This window comes from Podarcis melisellensis (genome assembly GCF_964234715.1).
Source record: "Podarcis melisellensis genome assembly, chromosome: 3".
NCBI classification, from domain to species: Eukaryota; Metazoa; Chordata; class Lepidosauria; order Squamata; family Lacertidae; genus Podarcis; species Podarcis melisellensis.
The window spans coordinates 41,849,444-41,872,969 of NC_138530.1; the positions used below are offsets into that span (position 1 = coordinate 41,849,444).

General features: G+C 40.6%; 2 protein-coding genes across 5 annotated transcripts; one reads left to right on the forward strand and one right to left on the reverse strand.

The window, feature by feature from the left end:
* The first annotated feature begins 556 nt into the window (after window positions 1-556).
* On the forward strand, window positions 557-5,521 carry CEBPZOS (CEBPZ opposite strand). 4 transcript variants are annotated; one of them, XM_081905070.1, is made up of 5 exons: window positions 557-580; window positions 2,694-2,819; window positions 4,821-4,865; window positions 5,058-5,142; window positions 5,228-5,521. In XM_081905070.1, exons 2-4 carry the CDS (start codon window positions 2,714-2,716, stop codon window positions 5,138-5,140), a joined length of 234 nt encoding a protein of 77 aa, XP_081761196.1. In that variant the 5' UTR covers window positions 557-580; window positions 2,694-2,713; the 3' UTR covers window positions 5,141-5,142; window positions 5,228-5,521. The 4 variants fall into 4 exon arrangements, with proteins under 4 accessions (XP_081761196.1, XP_081761194.1, XP_081761193.1 ...); XM_081905068.1 differs by lacking the exon at window positions 557-580 and adding an exon at window positions 698-799; XM_081905067.1 differs by lacking the exon at window positions 557-580 and adding an exon at window positions 720-826.
* Window positions 5,044-23,473, reverse strand: CEBPZ (CCAAT enhancer binding protein zeta). Its single transcript, XM_081905032.1, has 16 exons — window positions 23,226-23,473; window positions 20,353-21,875; window positions 19,217-19,448; window positions 18,867-19,032; window positions 17,863-17,951; window positions 16,380-16,433; window positions 15,778-15,880; window positions 15,616-15,684; window positions 13,274-13,340; window positions 11,835-11,935; window positions 11,348-11,408; window positions 9,303-9,493; window positions 8,483-8,566; window positions 7,334-7,395; window positions 7,168-7,249; window positions 5,044-5,328 (listed from the first exon to the last, which is right to left on the reverse strand). Exons 1-16 carry the CDS (start codon window positions 23,340-23,342, stop codon window positions 5,189-5,191), a joined length of 3,141 nt encoding a protein of 1,046 aa, XP_081761158.1. The 5' UTR covers window positions 23,343-23,473; the 3' UTR covers window positions 5,044-5,188.
* Between the last annotated feature and the right edge of the window lie 53 nt (window positions 23,474-23,526).

Sequence of the window (23,526 nt, forward strand, 5' to 3'; positions counted from 1 at the left end):
GAATTGCGTTATTTTGATGGGTATCTTGAAACGTAAAAGAAGATTTTAAAATAAAAACAAGCAAACTCTCTTCTACAAAATGTTTTAATCGGCCTCGATCTAGTTAAAGTTAGCTGCTGCTAACTGGGTTGCACGTGACTTTACAGCCCAGTCTTTCCTACACGCGTGTACTCTGGCTCCATGAGTTTGCAGAAGATCACAGCTGCCGACGTTCCTATGTTCAGCTGCGGCGGGAAATTCTGCACTCTAGATTGAAGCCGCTGGTAGCAGGGAAGGCTGCCCCTTCCTATGCGGATCGGCAGGACACAGCTGCGTTACACTGCCACCTACAGGTAGCACAGTGACACGACCAGTCCCAGCAGGACCGACAGAGGGAGCACAGCGCGAACTCTCCAGCACCGGCGAGAAGAAACGAAGGATGACCGCATGCGCGAAAGGAAGCTGCCGCGCGCCCATGCGCATGCGTGCCTCGGCACTTCCACCCGGAAGTGGGTCTGGACTACGCACGGGCAGACGCGGTGCGTTTGTTACCGGCGGTAAAACGCCGCTCGCACCTTTGGAGCGGAGCAGAGACGGCGAGGTACGGCTGCAGCCTTTGTGTCTTAGTGACTCTAAGAGGAAGAAACAAAAAAGGAGGAAGTCCTTTTGTTCCTAGCTTGTCTGCTCTGCTGGTTGGGGGGGGGGGCGGGCTGAAGTCAAGTGACCAGCCGAGGGTAGGCCGATAGCAGTTCCATGGGGAGGAGAAGAGATGCTTCTTGTCCTGCCTTTGGCTGCCTAGACTGGCCCATTGGATGCTCAGGTGACTTCTGTAAGGGAAATTGCACAGGTTGTGCTTCTAGTTGATCCCCTGCAGTTCTGTCTAACTAACTATATATACAGATTTATATATAAATCTTCATTCTTTGGCGATCACTCGTAGCCGAGTAAGATTGTCTTCCATAAACACGGTATATATAAATATTGTGTGTGTGTTTGTGTATAATTGCACAGGTTAAAGTAAGATGTGAAAAGGGGGAAGGGAAAAGGAAGGGGAAAGAAATAACACCCATATGCAATACCAAACAAAACCCACAGAACTTTAAAACGTTGCAAGATTATTAAATGATATCATTTACAAGATCCTTAAATGATAATGCAGCCCTCTAGACCCTGATGTTGGGAAAGATGGAGGGCACAAGGAGAAGGGGACAACAGAGGACGAGATGGTTGGACAGTGTTCTCGAAGCTACCAGCATGAGTTTGACCAAACTGCGGGAGGCAGTGGAAGACAGAAGTGCCTGGTGTGCTCTGTTCCAGGGGGTCACAAAGAGTCGGACATGACTAAATGACTAAACAACAACAAACAAATGCAATTAGCAGTGCCTTCTAGGTAGTGGTGCCCTCCCATCAGATGTCAAGGAATTAAACAACTATCTGACTTTTAGAAGACATCTGAAGGCAGCCCTGTTTAGGGAAGTTTTTAATGTTTGATGTTTTATCCTGTTTTTAATATTCTTTTGGGAGCCACCCAGAGTGTCTGGGGAAACCCAGCCAGATGCGTGGGGTACAAATAATTTTTTATTATTATGCAACAAAATAGACGTGCGTTCACCATTCGTGTCAAACTGCACATAGGATGGTATACCATTTGCAGCACATAAATTCATTCCATGTAGGAAATCAAGGTTGCAATCCTATCACCATTTACCAGGGAGTACACCTCATTTGAATTCATGGTTAGGATCACACTGCTAAGTTACCATCCCAGTTAGCCCTCTGAAGTATGGCTACAGTTTGGTTCCCTGTACACTGGAGTGGATATGTGCTTAATTTCAGCTCTTGGCTCAAGCTGCAAAGTGTCTATTGAATATTGTTTTTGTCTTCAAGTTGGATAAATTGAAAGTGTCACCTGTGCTGAATAACTGGTTCACCTGTGCACACCATCCCTTTATTCTACAGTCAATCCATGATAAACATGTAAGTGGATCAACCATACATAACCTCACCAGTAGTGTCTGAGGTCATGTACGGAATCCTCAACAGACAGGAACCTTACCATGTTTCATTACTTTGATTCCAACAAAGACAATCACTTTAAACATTGGGTTTTGTTGACTAGTCCTCTGAAAGCTTGTCATAATAAAATATTTAGTCTTTTAGGTGCCACAAGATTCCTTTTGTTTGCTGAAATAGCCTGTCACAGCTACTCTACTCTAGAAATTGCATTTACCGTTACACCTTAGATTCCAAAGTTTTAAAGACTGTTCAAAGTACTTCTCATTCATGATTTTAAAAATCAGCTATGTCAAGTTAAGTTTTCCCTTATCGCAGACTCAGAGTTGTATGCTTAAAAGGCCACCTAAATTTTCAACTTAAAAGGCCATAGCTAAATTTGCAACTGATGGATTCTTAATTCACAGCACAGCCTCTGAGCTGCTACACAGTTGTCAGCATTCTCCATGTAGCAAAGGATGACTGTCTGAATAAGTACATGTTCAATATTAAGAGAAGGCACTGGAACTTTCAGCAGAGCACAGTAAGTGGAAAGCAAATCCTGCCTCTTGTTCTCTCTTCTGCTTTGATAGCCTGTTGGGGCCTCTCTTCAAATATACTTCAGTATCCCTCTGATCAAACCATATATACAAATCAGTTATTTCCTGTTCTGATAACATTTTTATGTCATTAATGAAATGTTTGTTCCCCTCTGTTTCTAGAACTTGGGACTAGCTGTGCCATGAATCCTGAGCTTGGAAGGAAGATTTTCAAAGGGGTTATATTAGTGGAAATTATCGGAGTTGCTAGCGCATATGCACTCTATGTTAAAATGGATAATAATCAAGGTAACAAACAATATGTCTCGTTATTTTTTCAAATAACCGTCAATCCACAGAGCGTATTGACCAGAGAATTTGCAGTCATAAGAATATCCGTGCTATATGCACATAAAAGTAGGATATACATTGAAATCTAGTTCATTTCTTAAATGGAAAACTAAGCAGAGTCGCATATTTCCATTTGCAAAATTTAGAAAACACACTAGGACTTTCAGTATTTGTATTATAACCAACATAATTACACATCCTTTCTGAACTCACTCATTTACATTCATTCTATCTACTGAGCAACTATAAAAAGGTAAAGGTTAGGTCCAGTCGCAGACAACTCTGGGGTTGCGGCGCTCATCTTGCTCTATAGACCGAGGGAGCCAGTGTTTGTCCGCAGACAGCTTCTGGGTCATGTGGCCAGCATGACTAAGCCGCTCCTGGTGAACCAGAGCAGCACACAGAAACAGTTTACCTTCCCACCAGAGCAGTTCCTATTTATCTACTTGCACTTTGAGGTGCTTTCAAACTGCTAGGTGGGCAGGAGCTGGGACCGAACAACAGGAGCTCATCCCGTCTTGGGGATTCAAACCGCCTACCTTCTGATCAGCAAGCCCTAGGCTCTGTGGTTTAGACCACAGTGCCACCCGCGTCCCCTCTGGGCAACTATATCCATTGCCTATTGGGAAGTTTTCCTTGAACATTCTCTAATGTTACTGCAAAATTCCTGATATAGCAGTTAAGCTGTTTGTTTGGAACAGCTCTTCAGTTTTTGGAATTATTTCAACTACACTAGGTCTCAGGATCTAGTGGGTCTCCGCCTTCGCCATGGTGGCCAGGCCCGGATTTCCACAAGGCAAATTCCTCCCGATCAGAGGAATTCCGCCATTACCGGAGGCGCCAACCCAGAAGGATCTAGCCTGTTTAGATTGTCATGTATCATACTACCAGTCACCAGCAATTTTTCACAGGCATTGTCTCTGAATAGAAAACATCTATTTGCATAGGGGTCATGGGGCTGCACACACAAACCCTGCCAATGCCAGGTATGCACATTTCACAGTTTAACACTTTTCTAGGTTCAGTTGCACAGGTTCAGTTGCACAGAGGTTTCTAGGTTCAGTTGCACAGAAGCATGTACTTGCAATCAAGGAAGAATGTGTGGAAGCTTATTTCAGATCTTCCCTGCTTGTCATGGGTAGGCCTGGCGCTGATTCGGCAGCGCTGATATGCACAGGTCTTTGTTCCCAACCAAGACTGATATTTCACGTTCAGGCATCCTATTTTCACTTCTGTGTACTGACTAACTTAAGAACAGGGCTCCTTTGGGTGGAGTTGTATATTCATGTAACGGAAAAAAAGCTTCCTCCATGCTTTATCTGGCATGGATACTTTTGCACATTACGAGGAGCGTTACATTGGTAATGCTCAGGATAGACGAGGAGAATTTGAGTTACTATTGTAATAGAACTCTGTGGCACACCTTTAAAAAAACAACCACCACCACCTGTTCTTCCTTAAACTGAGATAGACCATGACAAGTTCCAATATGCCACTTTTAAAGTGAAAGGTAGGGCACATTCTGGATATGAGCAGCCGAAGGGCAAGGCACTGCCCTCCCTGCGGATCTCAATACAAACAATGAGAACTTTATACATCCCCCTGTCATGTTTTAGACCAGTGATTCAATGTCTTAAGAGATTAATTTGTGCTATCTTAAGACTTCCTACCACTAAGATTTTAAAGTATACCTGAGTCTGATAGCCTTCCCTTTTTCAACTTTTGTGCCCAATGTGACAAGCCTAAGTTCTGCAAGTCTTCAACTGGAAATGCAGCCTGAGGAGGCTAAACAACCAAGTTGCTGCATAACCTGTAAGATTACCACAGGTATTTATGACTGGCCAAAAAAACCTAAGAAATGTAGCCACCATGTAATAAAATGTACACTACTTAAATTTTTGTGACTGAAATCTTGTGCACTGTACTGTTGTTACAAACTTAACGTTTTTATTTTCTCAGATTTCAGACAAAAAATGCATAGGAGATACCCATCCATCCTAGAAGGTATGTGATAATTAATGTTGGTGTAATTCTTTTCCCCCAACACTTTAAAAAAACAACAACATTCAAGTGCAGATAAAAAGGAAATCCTACTACAATTTTATCAGAAAGATATATTCAATCAAAATTAGATCTTCAAAAGTCAATCTTCATTCAGTTGTGCAAAAGATAAAAAAAACTCTTCTATTTTCATAGTTTATTACAAATGTAATGAATACGCTGGTTTTCACGAAAAAAGGGAGAAAGACCAAGCAGCATGGTTAATCAGCAAAAGCTAATTGTAAGTAGAAATATTTTTTAAATGTTTACATTAAATATCTTCATATTTATTTTCTTGTCTTTTTACTTTTGTGTTTGTTTTTCAGCATTTTGTGTCTAAACTTCTTTTTCTGCTTGATGATGCTCTTCACATCCTTATTGTGAATCCACCTGTTGCGTTCTTCCTCCCACCTGAGCTGTTTGACATCTAATGGAGGAAGACAGAGAGCACATAGATAAGTTTGGAGTGACTACATCCTGGGAAAATCTGGCACTGAGTTTTATGGATGTAAAGAATACTGCCTGAGTTAGAGATTCATGACCGACAAACTCTCTGCTATGTTTTGTCCTAAAAAACACAAAATGCTTTATGAACAAATAAATACAAAGTTCCCTCCTCACCTTCAACAGTCCATCTTGTCTCAAACAACTTACATTTTTCAAACTTAAATGTAATTTGGGCCAACGAGGAATGAATTATATCAAGTTAAAGATTCAGTGCTAATCATGATATAGTTTTCTACAAATGCAAACTTAAGGATTTTTAAAAAGTTATTAGCAAGAGCCCAAAATCCAGCAACATACCATGTACAACTGGAATTTCCATAAACGAATTGCCTTTGGTAAATTTCATCCACTGTACCATTGGCAAATTAAGTTGATCATATAGCTTCCAAAGAAGCATGTTTTTTGGTAAGTTAAAGCACAGGGTGGAATCCTTGCATAAAAGGGATGGAGCACAATATTTGTTTGACACACAAACACACACCCCTGAAATCTTAGGTGGTGGTGCATAACCAAGCAATTTATTTCAAATTCCATTTAACATGCTTCGTATGAGTGCCCACTTATGAGAGCATGCTGGACAGTCTGTTCAAAAAGGTTACCTAGAATAGGCATTTAAGGAGGTTTGGTTACTGTGCTACCAGCTCAATCAATACTTCTCTGTGTGTTGGGCAACATAGCAGTTAGTGGCTCACTTCCATTTTGGGATGTTCCAATAGTATCTTAAATACCAATTGTGATCCACTTTGTCTACAGGTGACAAACTCAGCCCTACTCGATGTATGAATGCTTAGGGGACCTATCTTCAATAATCTGCTTGAAAATGCTGCATAAAACATTAGTACAGTCATTACAAGCTGCCATACAGCACAGGCTCTCATCTGGCCAAAGAGTGCAGGCAAATTTACCCTGGCAGTTGACTTGTACTACAGGCCTGTTGTAATTTCTTAGATGCAGAATGCTTTTCAGAAATTTAAATGGTGTTTTAGACTACAGGACTAAGACAAGAATAATCTGCACAAAATTAAGCTAAATTCACAGTGGGAGGTAGTAATTGGGGGAAAGGGAATTGACAAGATTCTGCAGATGACCATGCAGCTCTCTTTTTGAGAAAGCTGCAAGAGAGCAGCTGTAGATAATACACAAAGGTCTAATTCTACTTTAGTAGACTGAACAGTTAGTCCATCCAGAGTTAGTTCTCTCATGTTCTGTAAGGTTCAAATGCCACTTTCTAGACATCCTATAAATAATGCAATACACTGGAATTGGGTTATCCATGTAATTTTTGGATATGGGAGGATATAACTGGAATCTTAAGCCCTCTGGATTCCTATCTAGCAGGATCCCATGAGGCTCAAAGTGGGAAGGCTTTGTGTGCTCCAGATGCATCTCAACCACCTTCCCGAGTTGAACATGAAGGTCTGAAGTGGGCTTCTAAATGCACTGGAGTGAATCAACTTCCTCTTGAGCAGGAATCCCTAGAAGGCATTTAGAAGCACCTTTCAGAACACACTTAGAAGCTCTTTTCAGACTTTCCTGCTCAACACAGGACAGATGGGGACATGAAGTGTGCAGTGCACATGGGCGGCACTGGGGAAGAGAAGGTACAACTGGGAGAAAGAGCAGGATAGAAATCAAATAAATATGCTCCTCCATTTGTTTCAAATGAAACTAACTGAAATGCCTTTCTAAAACCATCACATGAGCATTTGGAATGCCTGACAGGTAAATATATTTGCTGAACATGGGGAAATTCACTTACTTGCATTATCTTTGTTAGCCATTGCATTCATCCCAATACTATCAAACTTGGACCCAATGTTTTCATCCAGCAAGGAACCAAACTTCAAAAGAAAGGCAATGATTAGTACATTGATAAACAGCAGACCAAAGACATTTTAAAAAATAGAAAACTTGGTGGCACCTACTTCTTCTGCAGTAGCAAGGATGCCAGTGTCTTTGAGCTTTCTTTTCTTGTTATCTTTTGACCCTTTAAAACATTAATAAGCATTTATTTATTCTACATGAAGAACAAAACGCAAAGTGTTTGTTGGGTGGGGAATGGATTTGAGCAGGAAACAGGAAGAGACTCCCAAGAAGAACTTCTCAGGCTCTTCTACACTATCTGCAACAAGGTGCTATATTTCAAAATTCCATCCTTTTAAAAATATTTTCTCAATGTTTTATAAACAAATGTTTTATAAACAAATGATCTCTAACTTTCTTGACAGCACTGTCCCTGGTATCAAACAGACTACCACTTACTATTCCTCTAGGTAAGGAAAGGGATTTTGCTAACTATAAAGTACCTTAGCAGATTTACATGCTAGTTCTTTAAGAGCTTGGGCAAATATCATCTAACCATTGCATTTTTAAAATCAAGTTCTAAACCAGTTATCCTTTGTCATCTCTATAAGACTTCGGGTGTACAGCTGAAAGAAAACTCTATCCTGCTGAAAACTGAACTAATCCTTTCCACCTGGTTTTCTGTGTCTGATATGAAAATCAAATAACTATTTCTTGACAAAGAATAAGTGCACTTTCTATACAGTACTGTGTCACACTTTCTATCACTACCACATGTTGTCTTCCCATAACAACTACACACTGCTCTGGTTTTCTTAATACCTTATAGTTCATTCCTACCTCTCCTTCCTCAAACTGGACATGCAGATTTTTGGACACTAACCAACACAGAATGTTAAAAGTCAATGTGATTAGGTGAGTAAATTCTGCAGAGTAAATTCTGTCTCTTGCGTCATTTTCCTTTAATGGGTCTATTAATGACCAGTGCAATCCTATACAAATCAATGCACAAGTAAATACCACTGAGTTCAGTGGGGCTTACTACTAGGAAAGAGGATATAGGATTGAAGCTCAAGTGCCTTATATGTAGCCAGCACAGCTAATACAGACCCCTGGCGCTCTCAGAAACTTCACAATTCTGAGTGAAAAGACAGCAAACTAGTGACGAGTCACATTTCTAGCGGAGAGGCAGGCTGCTACAAAACCCCTCAGCATTCTGACACCCAAGGCTGTCTCAGTTTTTACCAAATATTAAGAGGTCTTTATGTTACCTTTCATCAATCCAGCAAAATCCATTTCTTTTTTTCTTTTCCCTTTCTTACTGGCAGGCTTGACATGCTCCTCTTTATTGTCATCTATCAAAAAGGAAAGCTATTAAAACTTTTACTCAGGCTACATCATAAAACGGATGATTTGTCGATATGAAAACACTTTCCGCTTTCGTACAGAGAAAGTAACCAACTGCCCTGAAACCTTGTGGTTATCTCACTTCCTGTGAACAGACTCCACAAAACAGCTACTCCTAGTCAGCTCAGATGTTTCTACATGTGTTTCTGAATACTGAAAATGCAATAGGACAGCACCTTTCATTCAACCATGCTTGTTGCACATAAAAATACTACAGCTTGGTCCAATTACTGTCATTTTACTTTAGTCAACAGTGTTAATGTGACCCAATGTTAACATGAAATTAAGCAGTGTTTCCCAAACTTGGGTCTCCAGCGGTTTTTGGACTACAATTCCCATCATCCTTGACCACTGGTCTTACTAGCTAGGGATGATGGGAGTTATAGTCCAAAAACAGCTGGAGACTAAAGTTTGGGAAACACTGCTCTACAGGATACAAGAGCAGGTGCAACACTTATTTCTCATGATTCGTTATCAGCCTTGGCACATGCATCCTTCGGATCTGTCCACCACAACATCTAACTTATGTGGTCTTCTGCTCCAGCTAAATCACATAAATATCTGGTGGAACACTAAGGAAACAAGTAGGTTTAAAAATAGCTACCTACCTATGGCATTTAAAATCTGTGTTTTAACAAAGCAAGCAATTTAATAATTTGGCAGTAAGTGCATTCGTGTTTTTACCTGGAGCTTTATCATCATCTGAGACATCCATAAAAGTCCCTCCATCTTCATCAAGATCTTCTCTAAAGTCTTCATCCATACTACCCAAAGACACTTCCTCATCATCAAGGTCGTCAAAATCATCATCGTCTGAATCATCCAATGCTTCCTCATCATTTTGGCTTTTCTTTTTCCCTTTGCTTTTTATATTACTAGAATTTGATTTAAAAATACAATTTAAAAAGCTTTTAGAAAATCCAGCCATCCAACTTTCTCATAATGCTTAGAAAGATCACAAACAGCAAGCAATACAGAGTTTAGTCTATAAACAAAACACTCAAATTTTGTTAAACTAATGCATATACCATAACTAAACAGGTTTTGGTGGTTTCTATCCATAGAATAATCCCACTTCATCTCCTTTCCTTGCATGCCCCAGAATAGATTTAGGGGGATTTTACAGGGGGTGGGAGGGTAAGTTCCATTAGGGAAGCAAAAGACATTGTGCAAACAGGACAATACCACTGGATACAGCACAGAATGTTACCAGCTTTACAAAATACTAGACCATTACTTGATCAATTCTCTTTCGAACAGTAAAACTGCCTGCTCTAGGAATAGCAAATTGCAAAGCTGGTTTATGGGGTTTTACTTGATGAATGCCCATAGGGTCACTCCAAAATTATCAGGCACATAACAAGAGTATTTCCACAATAAATGAGTTCATAAAGTACTCTGCAGATATTTTCACAATGCTAAATAACAAGGGAATTGTTAAATGAAATCTGCTATAAACTCCTTATATAATATACCAAGATCCTAGCGTATCAGTATGCCACCCAAAAGCCTGTTTTATTGTAATAGTAACATTTCAGAGTGTATGAAATTTCAGGCAGTGGGAACACCAGCATACAATGAGCGTGTGAAAATCACTTTGCCTGCTTTCTGAGCCAGCAAGGGGGAAGTGCTGTGTGCTGCCAAACTGTTCAGCTAAGAGGGAGTGGAAATGGGGTAGGGGGAAGGAACCCAAAGTGAAAAAACTGGTCTCTGAAGCTGAATGTGGTTGAGCTTTCCTTTGAGATTCCTTCATTTAAGAGTGAACTACTTCAATCCATGTTTACATATAAAGTAGCACACTCAATCGCTCAGAAGATATATCTCATCATGCCATTGACTCTGCAATTCTAAACCTCATTGTTTTCAGTAGTGCCTATTCCCACTTGGTGTGTATTGGGTTGCAGTTTTCATCACTCTAAACTACTACCTGATTGCAAGTAACAGGTAGATTACACCACCCTCCTAATACATGCCTACGGATGAAAAAGGAATACTAATGGGAGTGGAACCTACAAGATAAGTTAGCTCAGGCCCATTCAGCAGCAGGGTTCTCATCTCTCCTATATATATGCATCTGTAGGGCTATATAGAGATGTATATTTGCCAGGCAGCAGGGTGAAAGCAGCTAGATTGATCCACAACATACTTAACAGTATGGCGGATGACCCTGCAGCCCTACAGATGCATTTGGACTTCAACTCCCATCATCCTCAACTATTGGCCATGCTAAGTACAATGACACCCGGGGGTCCAAAAGTTACTACTGGGCAGGCCAGTGTAGAAGATAAGGCAGAATACAAACCCTTTCCAAGGAAAAGGGAAGAAGGTGCCCTGATCTTCACAACTGTCTGCACCCCTAGGAGTCACAATTCAGGTTCTCAAATCTCCTCCTCCCCAAAACTAGATCATGACTAAGGAGATCAAGGGAGATGAAGTCTGGCTGTTCGTTTTACACAGAAATTGCATCAACATCCTTGTAATTTGGTTGATTCATAATTGCAGAAGTAATGTAGTCATATTTCAGGAGGGAAGGGGGATTCTGAATACACTTGAGGTATATTTAACAAACTTTTTTCCCACAGAGCACAAAGTTTTAGAAGAGCCTTGTGACATACTGCACATACACAATACACTCCATTTACTCTATTTGTTTTATCAAGTCGTTCATGGTGCCCATGCAGAAACTCTTAACTTCATATCTTTATTTATTCCCATTAAAAAAAACTTACTCAGCAAAATTAAGGTCCTCATTGACAAGTGTATCAAAATAACTATCATGTTCAAATGAATCTGAAAGAAAGAAGGTGGCAAAATCAAAACATTTTGATTTGGTATTTAAAACAAATTGTTTCAAGGTGCAATTTGTTATAATTTGCAATGTGCCCTATATTTTTTCATCAAGCAGCTGCCACCTAACAACCCAACAAGACCAAGACCAAATCTGGAATTTGCCAAGTATTAGAGGAGCAAAAACCAGATGAGCAACCAGTCAACACTGTAGTGTAAGCAGCTGTTTAGCTTGAGTTGGCTCATCTCCCCACCCACATCTTTGAACTGGAAATTCACATAACCTTGAGTTCCATCTACTGACCAATCTTAGAAGAACTGCCAAAGGATTACTACCCGTCTTCAAGGGAAGCCAAAGTCCTCTACATCTCTTTGATTAACTACAGGCTGGTTGGGGTGAAGAATGGGACAGGATGGGACAAGTCTTACCTAAAGCTCTTTCAAACTCTTCATCATCCACATCTTCCACACTTTCATCATCTCTCGCAGGTTTCCTTTTCTCCTTCTCCAAGTCCAACTTTTTATAAAATCTGCGTATTAAAAAGAAATGTTTTCACATTCGTATAAAACATGGCTATTAAGACATCCAGATTTGATGAACTTAAAATAAGGATATTTCGAGACGTTAAACCTGCCTAAGCATCAAGCAATTTCCTACTGTTTTAAAGTCATTACTTCCTATTGCAACAACCTTTCAAGAGCAATTCATGTAAATTTCATCTTTGTACTTTAGGCTGGTTTCTACACAGACTCCCACACCCCTCTCTATGTTCTAACCAGACAAGAAGCATTAGAATTCAAGGACACTTTCCAGCCCGACAAAAACATTTGGGTTGCAAAGCAGGCCAAGTGAAGGGTGTGGCCTGGGGAACATTATGAGGACCAGATGGAGAGGCCGAGAGGAACATGTATGGTCCCCAGGCCTGAGGTTTCCCACTCCTGTATTATAAAGATAACTGGGCTAGTACCACCCTGTAATATCAGGGTAGCAAGTTGATTTATCACACTGTGATGTCGCAACATTCATTTGCTGGCAAAAAGAGCCTTTGGTTCAGGGCTACTGTGGGGGCATTTCTTTCCAAACGCTAACAGAAAGTCACGCTGCCACATGGCGCTTGTGGGGGGTTATATAACCTTCCCCCTCCTCCATGGTAAAACACTACAATAAACATCTGATGTGCCACAATGTCATGAATGATAACATAAAATCGATCTGGTTTACGTTCAAACAGCTGTAATGATCTTCCCACATCTCCTACCTTACTTAGCATTTTTCCCATTTCAGCACAAAAAAGCCCATTCCTTCATATCCATTTTAACAGACAAGTCATTCCCAAAAGGTTATACAGATGGGGCTAGCTATGCGCCAGACATCTGCCAATCTGCCATTTCCAGATTCTTATTCTGGTCATATAAGACTAGATAAGCAGTTGTCTTATTTGCAAGCAGATGTATGTACACTGCCTTCTCCAGGGCTAAAACAGAATCACCAGCAACCAACCATTGCATCCCATAATAGATACAGGTGCTGCTGCTGACCTGATGGAAGAACATGAGCCATAACAGCACAGTTATTCTGGGCAAATTCCCTGCTGTTTTGCTGTGATGTATGGAACAATCCAAGGAACTGTTGTCTAAAAATGGATGTGTTTTATAAAAAGCATTTTTCCTCCACAATGATCTTATCTAGTAATTTGAAATATCAGTTTTTCCCAGCCGTGATCCCCCTATCCTATAAAAATACATGGAAGTGATTTGCAGTAAAAATTTCACAACAGTAGAAAGTGTCTCCAAGAATAAACCCTCCCCAAAGGAAACAAAATTAAGAGCAATGAACATATGGAAGTATCAATCAAAGATGTCAATACCTGTGGAAAAAGACTTCATCTACTGGGATTTTGCTTTCATCTTGGGCAAGGAATTCCTTGCTATTCACTGGAAATAAAATAATAAAGAACTGATGGTTGTTTATCAAATTAACTTGCTATAAATGTTATTCAAATGCCATGTCATACACATTTTTCCTAAGCAATGTCTTTAGGGCTGCTAGCTTCAAAACCAATCAATCCAGTGAGATCAACTAAATCTCTCTGTGCAAAATGAATACCCCTCCCTCACCCACCCAATTTATAAAAAATGGGGAGGGGGGGAACCCAGAGCACAAAAGTTCAGAATGTAAAAGGAATTTAACTTTTAAATTAAAAAATAACTTAATATTAAACAGAATCAGAACAAGTAAATTTATTATATAATCCAAGCTAAATTTAATTTTTCTTGCTCAGATCACTTAGGCAGAAGAAATGTAGTTATAGGATACCATGGGAACATGGATTACAAATAGAAATTTGAGAGGTCCCACAAAACCACTATTGTATATTAGATCATTACTGGTGTTTACATAACATGAATATCCTTAGCCGTAACGTTAATGAGTTAAAGCCTTAACTGTTCATCTGAATCCTACTTCTGAGAGTCTAACAATGAACTCTGTATCCAATAACATCACCCCCTTCCTTCTTTTTTCTTAATGTGAGGTCTCTGCTTCTGAAATAGCTATCCTCTTGCAGATCACAAACTGACTAAGGACTAAGTTGTAGGAAGCAGAGGAGGAATAAATGGACAGTTCTCCAAACAGAGAAAGTGGAGTCCTCTAGGGATTGGTATCGGGACCTGGACTTTTAACTTGCTCATAAACAATCTAGAGTTAGAAGTAACAAGTGAGGGGCCAAGTTTGCCGATGATATTAAATTGTTCAGGGTCGTTAAAACAAAACAAAACAAAGAGATTGTCAAGAGCTCCAAAAGGACCTCTCCAAACTGAGTGAATGAGTAGTAAGATGGCAGATTCAATTCAATGTAATAATAAAATGGCCACTATTGTAATACCATTATACAAATCTGTGATGCAACCGCATTTGCAATACTGTGTGCAATGTTGATTGTTCCAGCTCAAAAAGGATATTACAGAGTTGGAAAAGGATCAGAAAAGGGCAACCAAAATAGATCGAGGAGATGGAGTGACTCGCTTTGAAGAAAGATTGCAGCGTTTGGGACTTTTTTAGTTTAGAGAAAAGGCGAGTAAGAGGTGACACAATAGGAGTTTATAAGATGATGCACAGCATGGAGAAAAGTAGAGAAAAGGTTCTCTGCCCCTCTCATAACACTTGGACTCATAGGTATCCAATGAAATTAAATGCTGAAAGAGTCGGGAAAGATAAAAGGAATTCATGCAGCACATAGATAAGCTATAGATCTTGCTATCGCAGAAGACAGTGATGGCCACCAACCTAGAAGACTTTAAAAGAATGGACAAATTCATGGAGGAGAGGGCCACTGAAGTCTACTGGCCATGATGGCTATGCTCTGCCTCCACAGCCAGCAGCAGTAATGCTTGTGAATTCTAGTTGCTGGAAACCACAGGAGGGGAGAGGGCTCGTCCTCAAATCCTGCTTGCGGGTTTCCCGTCGGTATCTGGTTGGCCACTGAGAGAACAAGATGCTGGACTAGACTGGCCACTGACCTGATCCAGCAGGCTCTTCTTATGTTTAACAGTCTTCCAGAATTTTTCTGGTTTTCCACTCACACAATCAATATAAATTTGTTTACATGTTTTTATACTGAACGAACAGGAGATGTAGTGTGAAAAAAGGAAATTATAACCCTCATTTACCCAACTGCTTGCTGAAACAGCAAACCAGGTGTGAAAGAACATGGGGGTGACTTACTGCCTGCTTTCCCCAAAATAGAACAGTTTGTGCTTGCACAAACCATAGTCTTTCCGACTCACTCTTATGATACACTTATGATAAAAGGAATAAGGTTTCTGGCATCTAAGAGTGAAGAGTGTTAGCTACATCGAAGGAACACTTGTTATTTCCTGCATCCAAATGCTTAAAAAAAAAATCTTATTGCCCTTCTGTTTGATGCCATGGATCACAACATTTTGGGGGGGAATATGTTTGTCAATTCCCCTTCCAAGGCCTCCCTCATCTACTACTGGGGATGGGGGACCCTCCACAACAGCATGAGGGCTGCAGGAAGGAGGAACTAGCAAAAATTAGCCCTGCTTCCATTCCTGAATGGAATGACAATATTGGATAAAACTCATTGTGCAAATATCTTCCACTGAAAGTGATGGATCTTACAATGCATTGTATTTACGATCAGGGTACCACTGACTATAAACTTTAGAATGAAAGCTCCTTACTTACCCGCAAGATTTCGTACATCACTCATGGACTGTTTATTCTTTGGCTGCATTACCACGCTACTGGTGTTCTCTGCATTAGAAAGTCAAGAAATCACACAAAAAATTAATTGTTATTAACCTTAACCTATCTGCTACACCTGACAAATGTCGATAGAGTCCATACCTTTGCCCTTAGGAGCTTTGGGATTTCTGTACACAAAACGATCCAAGAATCTCATTAGAGTGAAGTCCTGCAAAGGATCACCTGTGTATTCAATGTAATTCCCCTGAAACAAAGTTAACATTCATAGTGTCAATTTGCATCAAGAAATACATGAATGGAAGTGGCAGCAGAATCACATGTGTTTGGATTCAGCAGACAAATAAGTGATGTTACTCAGACGAAGGAAAAGAGGAAATAGGTTGCCTCTCTGAAACCTGGATCACACACAACCCTTTCAGTGGAGGGAAGGCAGCAGTGGCTATTCCTGCTCTGCTACATAGGATTTCAGGTGTGCCACACAACAAGTGAAGAAAGGGGTGGACAACAGGACACGTGGGAGACAGGCAGAAACACGACTGCCTTGTCTCCCACTTTAAGTATCTGTAGCAAGGTGGAAACCTTAGCCAATCTGGTTTTCTACAGGAAAAAATATTTGTATCAAGAATGGTTCCCCCATTTACTTGTTGCCCCCATTTCTGTCTGGAAACTATCATTAAGTACATGTGACAGGACACCCAAAAGGGCAACCAAAGTAGCGAAAAAAAGTAAGAAATTCAACTAACCTCTAGGATAGTTTTTGCAAAAAGGGCAACAGATGGATGAAAGTGTTCTGAAAGCTGGAAAAATAAAATGTTGTAATATAAAATCTTATTCCAATACAAGTTTTTAGCACCATATTAACAGATTAAATGGACATCTTAACCTTCACTCCAGGTTTCCCCCCCCCTTATTTATTTATTATTTTCTTGCTACAAAATTGTACACACGTAAATCATAAAACATGACATGACTAACAAAAAACAGGTCACCAGAGGGATAAAATACTAAACATGTTGTTTTGCAATACATAATAATCAGCTGATTACAGTAAACCAGTAAAGTTCTGTCTATTACCATTCCAACTGCTGTTAATAAATGTGTTACTAATTCCTTACTTCTTGGTTGGTCTGTAATGTAGCTGAAGTATATAAATTACCTAAGTAGCTTTGAAGCCAGATAACAAGGGGCCATGATTCCCCATGTGGCAGTTTTTAGAACTGACTTTTCCACATATTAGATATAACATTAAGTGCCACTTTTATCACATGAATTTTTTATCACATGAATCATCAGACAGGCTCTGAACTAGCTCCAGCAGCAGGTGCAAGTATGGAAACTCCCCATGATACGCAGTCAATCTAAATGATTTGCAGCACTATCTTACCATCCCCTATGTTGAGAAGTAACCTCTACTGGGAGGAGAGAGAGAGAGAGAGAGAGAGAGAGAGAGAGAGAGAGAGAGAGCTAGCTAGCTAGCTGTAGGCTTAATGTGATGACCTCCATATGTTGTTGGACTGCAACTCCCATAATTCCTGAGCAGTGTCTATGCTGGATGAAGCTGATGGAAGTTATCTTAAAGGTAACTTAGGTCCAGTCGTGGCCGACTTTGGGGTTGCGGCGCTCATCTCGCTTTATTGGCCGAGGGAGCCGGCGTACAGCTTCCAGGTCATGTGGCCAGCATGACTAAGCTGCTTCTGGCGAACCAAAGCAGCGTACGGAAACGGCGTTTACCTTCCCGCCAGAGTGGTACCTATTTATCTACTTGCACTCTGACGTGCTTTCGAACTGCTAGGTTGGCAGGAGCAGGGACTGAGCAACAGGAGCTCACCCCGTCACAGGGATTTGAACCGCCGACCTTGTGATCGGCAAGTCCTAGGTTCTGTGGTTTAACCCACAGCGCCACCCGCGTCCCAGGAAGTTATCTTAGACCTGTTCCAATGTAAAGTCATAAGAGGGATGCCAGAACTAATCTTTGAACAAGGCTCCCCTCCTCTTAAAACTTGTACAATAGGTTGACTCCACACTTGGTCATACTTAGAATGAGTCTGATGAACTCCAAGAGACTTAACTTACACCAATGATTTAAATAAGCCTACTCTAACTCTGGATCCAATTCAATGAAACGATACCATACCCACTGTTAAAGGGAAAATTCTGCAAAAATAAAATAAAGTTGTCTGGGATCCCTCCCACATTGAAATTCCTGGTGTTCATGAAAAAAGGTACCTTCTTTAGTTCCCAAAAACTTGTTCTATCAGCTCCACAGTATGAAGGATTTCGATGTAATGGGTCATAGCTACCCAAATTCTTGCCCCCTGAAAAAGAAGACATGTTTTGTATCATCAAAGACAAACAGATCTAGATACTTAAAAGGGGAACACCTAGTTATCCAACAAAGAAGTAGTCAACCCCGTACCCACCAGATGTTGTGGACTCCCATCATCCCTGAGCAACATCTGATGAGCATCACATCAACTACTCCTGATCTTCTCCTGATCATTTTAAAGACAGGAGAGTCCTTCTGCAGTAACACCACAAAAGGTACAACAAAAATATCTGTGCCCTGCTCCAGTTTCATACAACCCAGTCTGCAAAATGCATGTTGGTTTACATAGCAGAGTGGGAAGGTAAGCCAGTTTCTTTTAGTGCAATTGCAACATCTGGTGGGATTACAGCTGAAAGAAGAACATTCTCATTATTACACAGGGCTGCCAGATGTCTACAACAGATCAGAAACCAGAGTGAACAAGAAAGTAAGAGTTCTGGACTTGGACATGAGAGGAGTCATGTGAGCCCAGCCAAAGTCTCATGGCTTCAGTTCCCATTCTGTAAAATGGAAATGACAACAGCCTAATTCAAAAGATGGGTGGAGAAGTGAATGAGACATGACATTTTAAAGCACTTTTTACTTACAGAAATATAACCAAGAGGAGGGGGACACACCACTTAAGTAGTGCATGTCTCATTAAAGTTGTTAATACAGCAGCAGCAATGGCCCATAACCCTGGCCATGTCTTATCTACTGACACTGTTCCCAAACACTTTTAGCAGATGGCCTTCCTCTGGCTCCGTTCAATCCTCTCCACATAACAAGTTTAAATAAGGAAAGTTTCCTTTGAGTAACGCCCTTCAGATTAAAGTTTGCAGAATTTAATACCGTCTACTAGGACCTGAAACATTCCAGTCAACATCTGCCAGATGAATCTCACTCACAATTTTTCAATTTTTACCTGCTAGATTTTGGTGATGTACCCATGAAGCTCCTGAAGCTGGGTCATGAGGTTTCACAGATTCTTCTGTTTTTATTATTTTTGTTTCTTCATCAACATCTACAAGTTTTTCCTCCTCTTCTTCAGCTTCTTCAAGGTCATGAAAATGTTCCTCATCGTCAGATTCCTAGGAAATGAATCAGTTTTAAGATGAAACCAGTGTGGTGATCATGCAAAACTCTGATAAGTTACATTCCAGGGATAGCATATAAAGCCAAAATTGTGGATTGAAAGCATTTTTTTTTTATTGAGGTCAACAGCTAGTTCTACAAAGGCAGGCTAAGAACAACTTTATAAGACGGATATCATACCACATGATCCTGCAGCTGTACTCGTAACCCTGGTTTTACTTTCAGAAGTTCAGACACAAGGTACAAAGCTCCACAGGTGAATGGTGGCATTTGACCACAGGTGACTTGAAGCAATCGCTTTATAAAAGCTTTCACCCGGCGCAGTACTATATCAGCCTTCAAAGATTTGTAGACAAGGTTGAGAAACATAGACTGTTTGGCACACAGTGCTAATCCTGGATCCAGCAGCTTCCTGCAAAAACAATATAACCATTATCAGCATTAACCTCTGCTTATGAATTCACTCATTCTTCTGAATTTGAGGTACAGACCAACATATGACAGCTGCATCATTTACTACTACTGTCGACACAAAATTATTATTTTTTACTCACTCTAGTTTAAAGTGGACCACTGCTTCATGAATAATATCCCATAATTAGTCACATGTGAAGGCATGGGGACAGAAAAATGGGGGGAGAACCCATTTTATTTTATTTTTCTCTTTTTGTTTTTGAAAATTTGGTAAAAGTAGGACTTCAGATCTCTACGTTTGTTTTATTTAAGCATTCACAGAGCAACCTAACACTCAGACAATCAGGTTAGGATAGTGGATGGGACCTTTGCTGGTGAGTCCTCCACTACGCCAGCAGAAAGGTCCATGGACATACATCTATCATTTATTTCAACTGGAGAGGCAAAGTAAGGGTTTGTAAGAAGTACAAGGCAAAAAGAAGCGTGTTCTAGTGCCACCATGGGTGGTGGATCATCTCCCACTTCAATTCCCACCCCACTTAAGATTGGTCTGTAAACGGAGTTCAGAGGAAGGAAAAGGAAAAACTGGTACAACAGGAGGCTCTTGGCTCAACCCTGCTTCAATAAAGGATAATCGACTGGAGAAAACCAATAATAACCAAAACGAAACAAAGAACCTCCACAGATGTCTACATTGGCATGAATTGTCAAGCAAAACAGTTTACCTATCAAATGCCAAAAACAGACAGGGCAACTACTGATATGCAAAAGGGGACAAAGTAGTTCTCTTGCCATCACAATATTCACAATTTAAATTCTTAAAAACCATAAAAAACTGATCAACAGTAAATATTCTACAAAACACGACTTAATAGAAACATTAAAATGTATGTGAGGCTTACTTGTATAGGGCTGTGTAGTATCGGTCAGATATAGTCTGATTAGAATCCATTACTTGGAACAGCAACATCAAGGCTTGGATGCTGGTGCTGAAGTTCGCAAGGTGCAAAACCTTAAACAAAGTATTCATCTGCTCCTTAATTTTTCCATCACTAGTCTGAGCATAAGGGTAAGCTCTGTTCACCCCCGTCAAGAGAGCACTAAGCATTTTGGACTCCACATCTTTTTTCTTGATACAAGACCGAAAAAAGCAAAAGTAGAGTGTAATGAGTTTGTTAGCCAGCTCACTCTCCTCGTGACTAAGAACTATCTGGTTCAAAAAGCAGATGGCATAGTATTGTGCTTTGGGGCTAATGTTTGATCGATAGAGAAGCCTCTCCACTTCATTACACACCACTCCTTTCATGTTGGGATGCTTATGAAGCAGAGTCTCTAGCAGATAAGATGTTTTGGTGGCTATTTTGTTGAGAGGATCTCCCAGTTTGTTTACTAACTGCACAAGAAAAGCTTTCTCTTCCTCTACCTTGTTGCAGAGAAGTTCATGCGCAACAGCAAGAGCACGGGTTTTTGTTGCCACCAGGGGATCGTGACTCAGTGATTCTAACACTTGCACAAATTCAGCCACCCAGTGCTTCAGGTGATGCTCAAAATACCACAAGATCAGGCGCCTGTCCCTCGAATCTCTGTTGCCACTTGAGAGCTGCTCCAGAGAGCCAAAGGGATGTTGGGAGAAAGTGTACAGCTTACGATTGTCTGGTAGAAGATGTGTCATGAGAAGCTCTTTGAAAGTATCCAAGGCCATTAAACTCTGCCTTCTACTACCTTTCTTTTTGATCAGATTCACCAGGGTCTCTATGAACTGAAGTGAGTGGACAGTAGCATCTTGGATAAGAAGGGTCATGGCAGCCATTCTGTCAGCAAGAGTCCCTGATGATACTACAGTTTTCATCCAAGCTGATGATGATCCTTTCCATAGATTTGCCTTACTCTTGCAGAGGTCTGCCTCTTGTTGGTAAAGCTTTTGAGCCAAAGCCTTATACTTGGATACAAGGGACTGATTTTGGGGTTCAGTAGAAAATTCATTTGTATACTCCAGATCATACCATTTGCCCCCTGGTTTTATTAGAAGTATCTGCCGCTCATGAAACTGAAAAGTGTCTACTTCCTTGTCCTTTTTTGTTCCATGCAACAAAGCACTATTGGGAACTGACTGTTTCTTATTATCTTGGGCATTACTTGACTCTATTTTTTCTTTACTTCCTTTCACTTGGTTTTCTTTTTTTGCTACCGTAGTTTTGTTTACTTCCTTTTGGTTGACTTTCTCTTTCTCTTGTTCTCCTTCAACTGCTTCTCCCTCTTCTTCTTCATCTGCTGCAACCAGGAATTTTTTTGAATAGCTGCTCACACCCAGTGATTTTATAAATGCCTCCAATTCACCATCCTTCAGATCATCAATGGCACCTTTTTTCCCACCATCTACAATTTCTTCGGTCTCATCCAAAGCAGCGAGCATGATATAATCTTGCTGCATAAAACAAAGTAACAAGTTGTCTCAGCAACGTGTTCATGGATAACATCATTTGACAGTACATGCATTATAAAACATCAATATTGCAAACAGGCTTATAACATACGCAGACAACATTGCCCATTACTGCTTCTAAATTACTTGCACACCTCTGAAATATCCACCAATGTAAGGACTATCCAGTATTAAGAATTGTCCCACCTGCTCTCAAAGTGCTGGATTTTTATTTTTTGTTTTACTAAAAACCATGCACAAAAATCAGAAAAAAAATCTGTCTTAATCAGTGGCTGCATATAAAAAAATTAAGAACAACAGGTTAGTCATGACATAAGAATTTGTGGCCACACATTTCTGTTACAGTATTATCTGTTGGTCCACATGGGGCCAGAAGGCTCTTTGTATAAAACCCAGTGAGGGAGGAGATGTCTAAAAATGAAAACAAAAATTGTTCGCTGCCCACATACTATGTGTGTAACCCCTCAAGCTACACATGCAGCAGATCTGCCATTTATTTCCACCAGTTTGAAAAGACAGCAACACGTGAGAAGCCAACATTAGACAGATGACGTCTCCTTCCAGGGCGAATGCCCTTTTGGAGAAAGTTACAGGTAGGTCTACCGTAGTCAAAACAAAATAAATAAATTCCATACAGCAGCACCTTAGAGACCAACTAAGTTTGTTGTTGGTATGAGCTTTCATGTGCATGCACACTTCTTCAGATACACTGAAACAGAAGTCACCAGTCCCTTATATATATTGGGGGGGGGGGGTATTATTCAGAAGGGTGGTAGGAATGGGTGATTGGCTGATAAGTGTGGTAAACCTGTTGACGACTGTTAACTACTGCACTTGGTCTTACAGGAAAAAGCAAGGGGTGATAGCTAAAAATAGCTTTATCATGTATAATAAGAATCCAATGTCTCTATTCAGACCAGGTCTCTCCATGGTTTTAAGTTTGGTAATAAGTTGCAATTCAGCAACTTCTCTTTCCAGTCTATTTTTGAAATTCTTTTGTAATAAGACAGCTACTTATACAAGATCTTATCTTATATTGGATTCTTATCTCATGTATCTGTAGATGCATGCACACGAAAACTCATACCAATAACAAATTTAGTTGGTCTCCAAGGTGCTACTGGAAGGATTTTTTTTATTTTTTTCGACTTCTTTTATTTTGTTTCGACTTCTGGAGAAACTCCGCCTGTTAAAGCACATCCTTTCCGAGGGGAAAGAGCCAGGCTCACCCAAGGCTCTCACCCCTTTCCCACCACGTGGAAGGAAAGAGAAGGAAAGAGGCAGGGACCTCGCTGGACCCCTTTCCTGGCCGCCTCAGGGCCTCTTTCTTACTTTGGTGCCTCCGAGGCGCAGCACCTCCTCCAGAGTAAAGCCGCTTCCATCATCAACCTCTCCCTCGCCATCTCTCTCGTCAGACTTCTCGAGCTCCAACTCCGACAACGTCGCCATCTCCCTCGGCTAGACCACGCATGCGTCACCCTAGCTTCCGGGTAGTGGTGATGACGACACTCACTTAGAAGGTGAAAGGTCCTGCTAGATACATATAAGGTGCTATGAAAGGCGCAGATTTAGGAAACAAACGGAAATAGGGCCGAGAGAGGGACGCACTGCTTGTCTATCTATATTGTAATAA

Coding starts and splice junctions, on each gene's coding strand:
- CEBPZOS (XM_081905067.1), top strand. CDS start 733: ATGGGGAGGAGAAGAGATGCTTCTTGTCCTGCCTTTGGCTGCCTAGAC. Junction 827..2,693: donor CTGTAAGGGAAATTGCACAG/GTTGTGCTTCTA, acceptor CTCTGTTTCTAG/AACTTGGGACTAGCTGTGCC. Junction 2,820..4,820: donor TAAAATGGATAATAATCAAG/GTAACAAACAAT, acceptor TTATTTTCTCAG/ATTTCAGACAAAAAATGCAT.
- CEBPZ (XM_081905032.1), bottom strand. CDS start 23,342: ATGGCGACGTTGTCGGAGTTGGAGCTCGAGAAGTCTGACGAGAGAGAT. Junction 19,449..20,352: donor TACTACACAGCCCTATACAA/GTAAGCCTCACA, acceptor TTGTTTTTGCAG/GAAGCTGCTGGATCCAGGAT. Junction 8,567..9,302: donor AGATGATGATAAAGCTCCAG/GTAAAAACACGA, acceptor CCTTTTTGATAG/ATGACAATAAAGAGGAGCAT.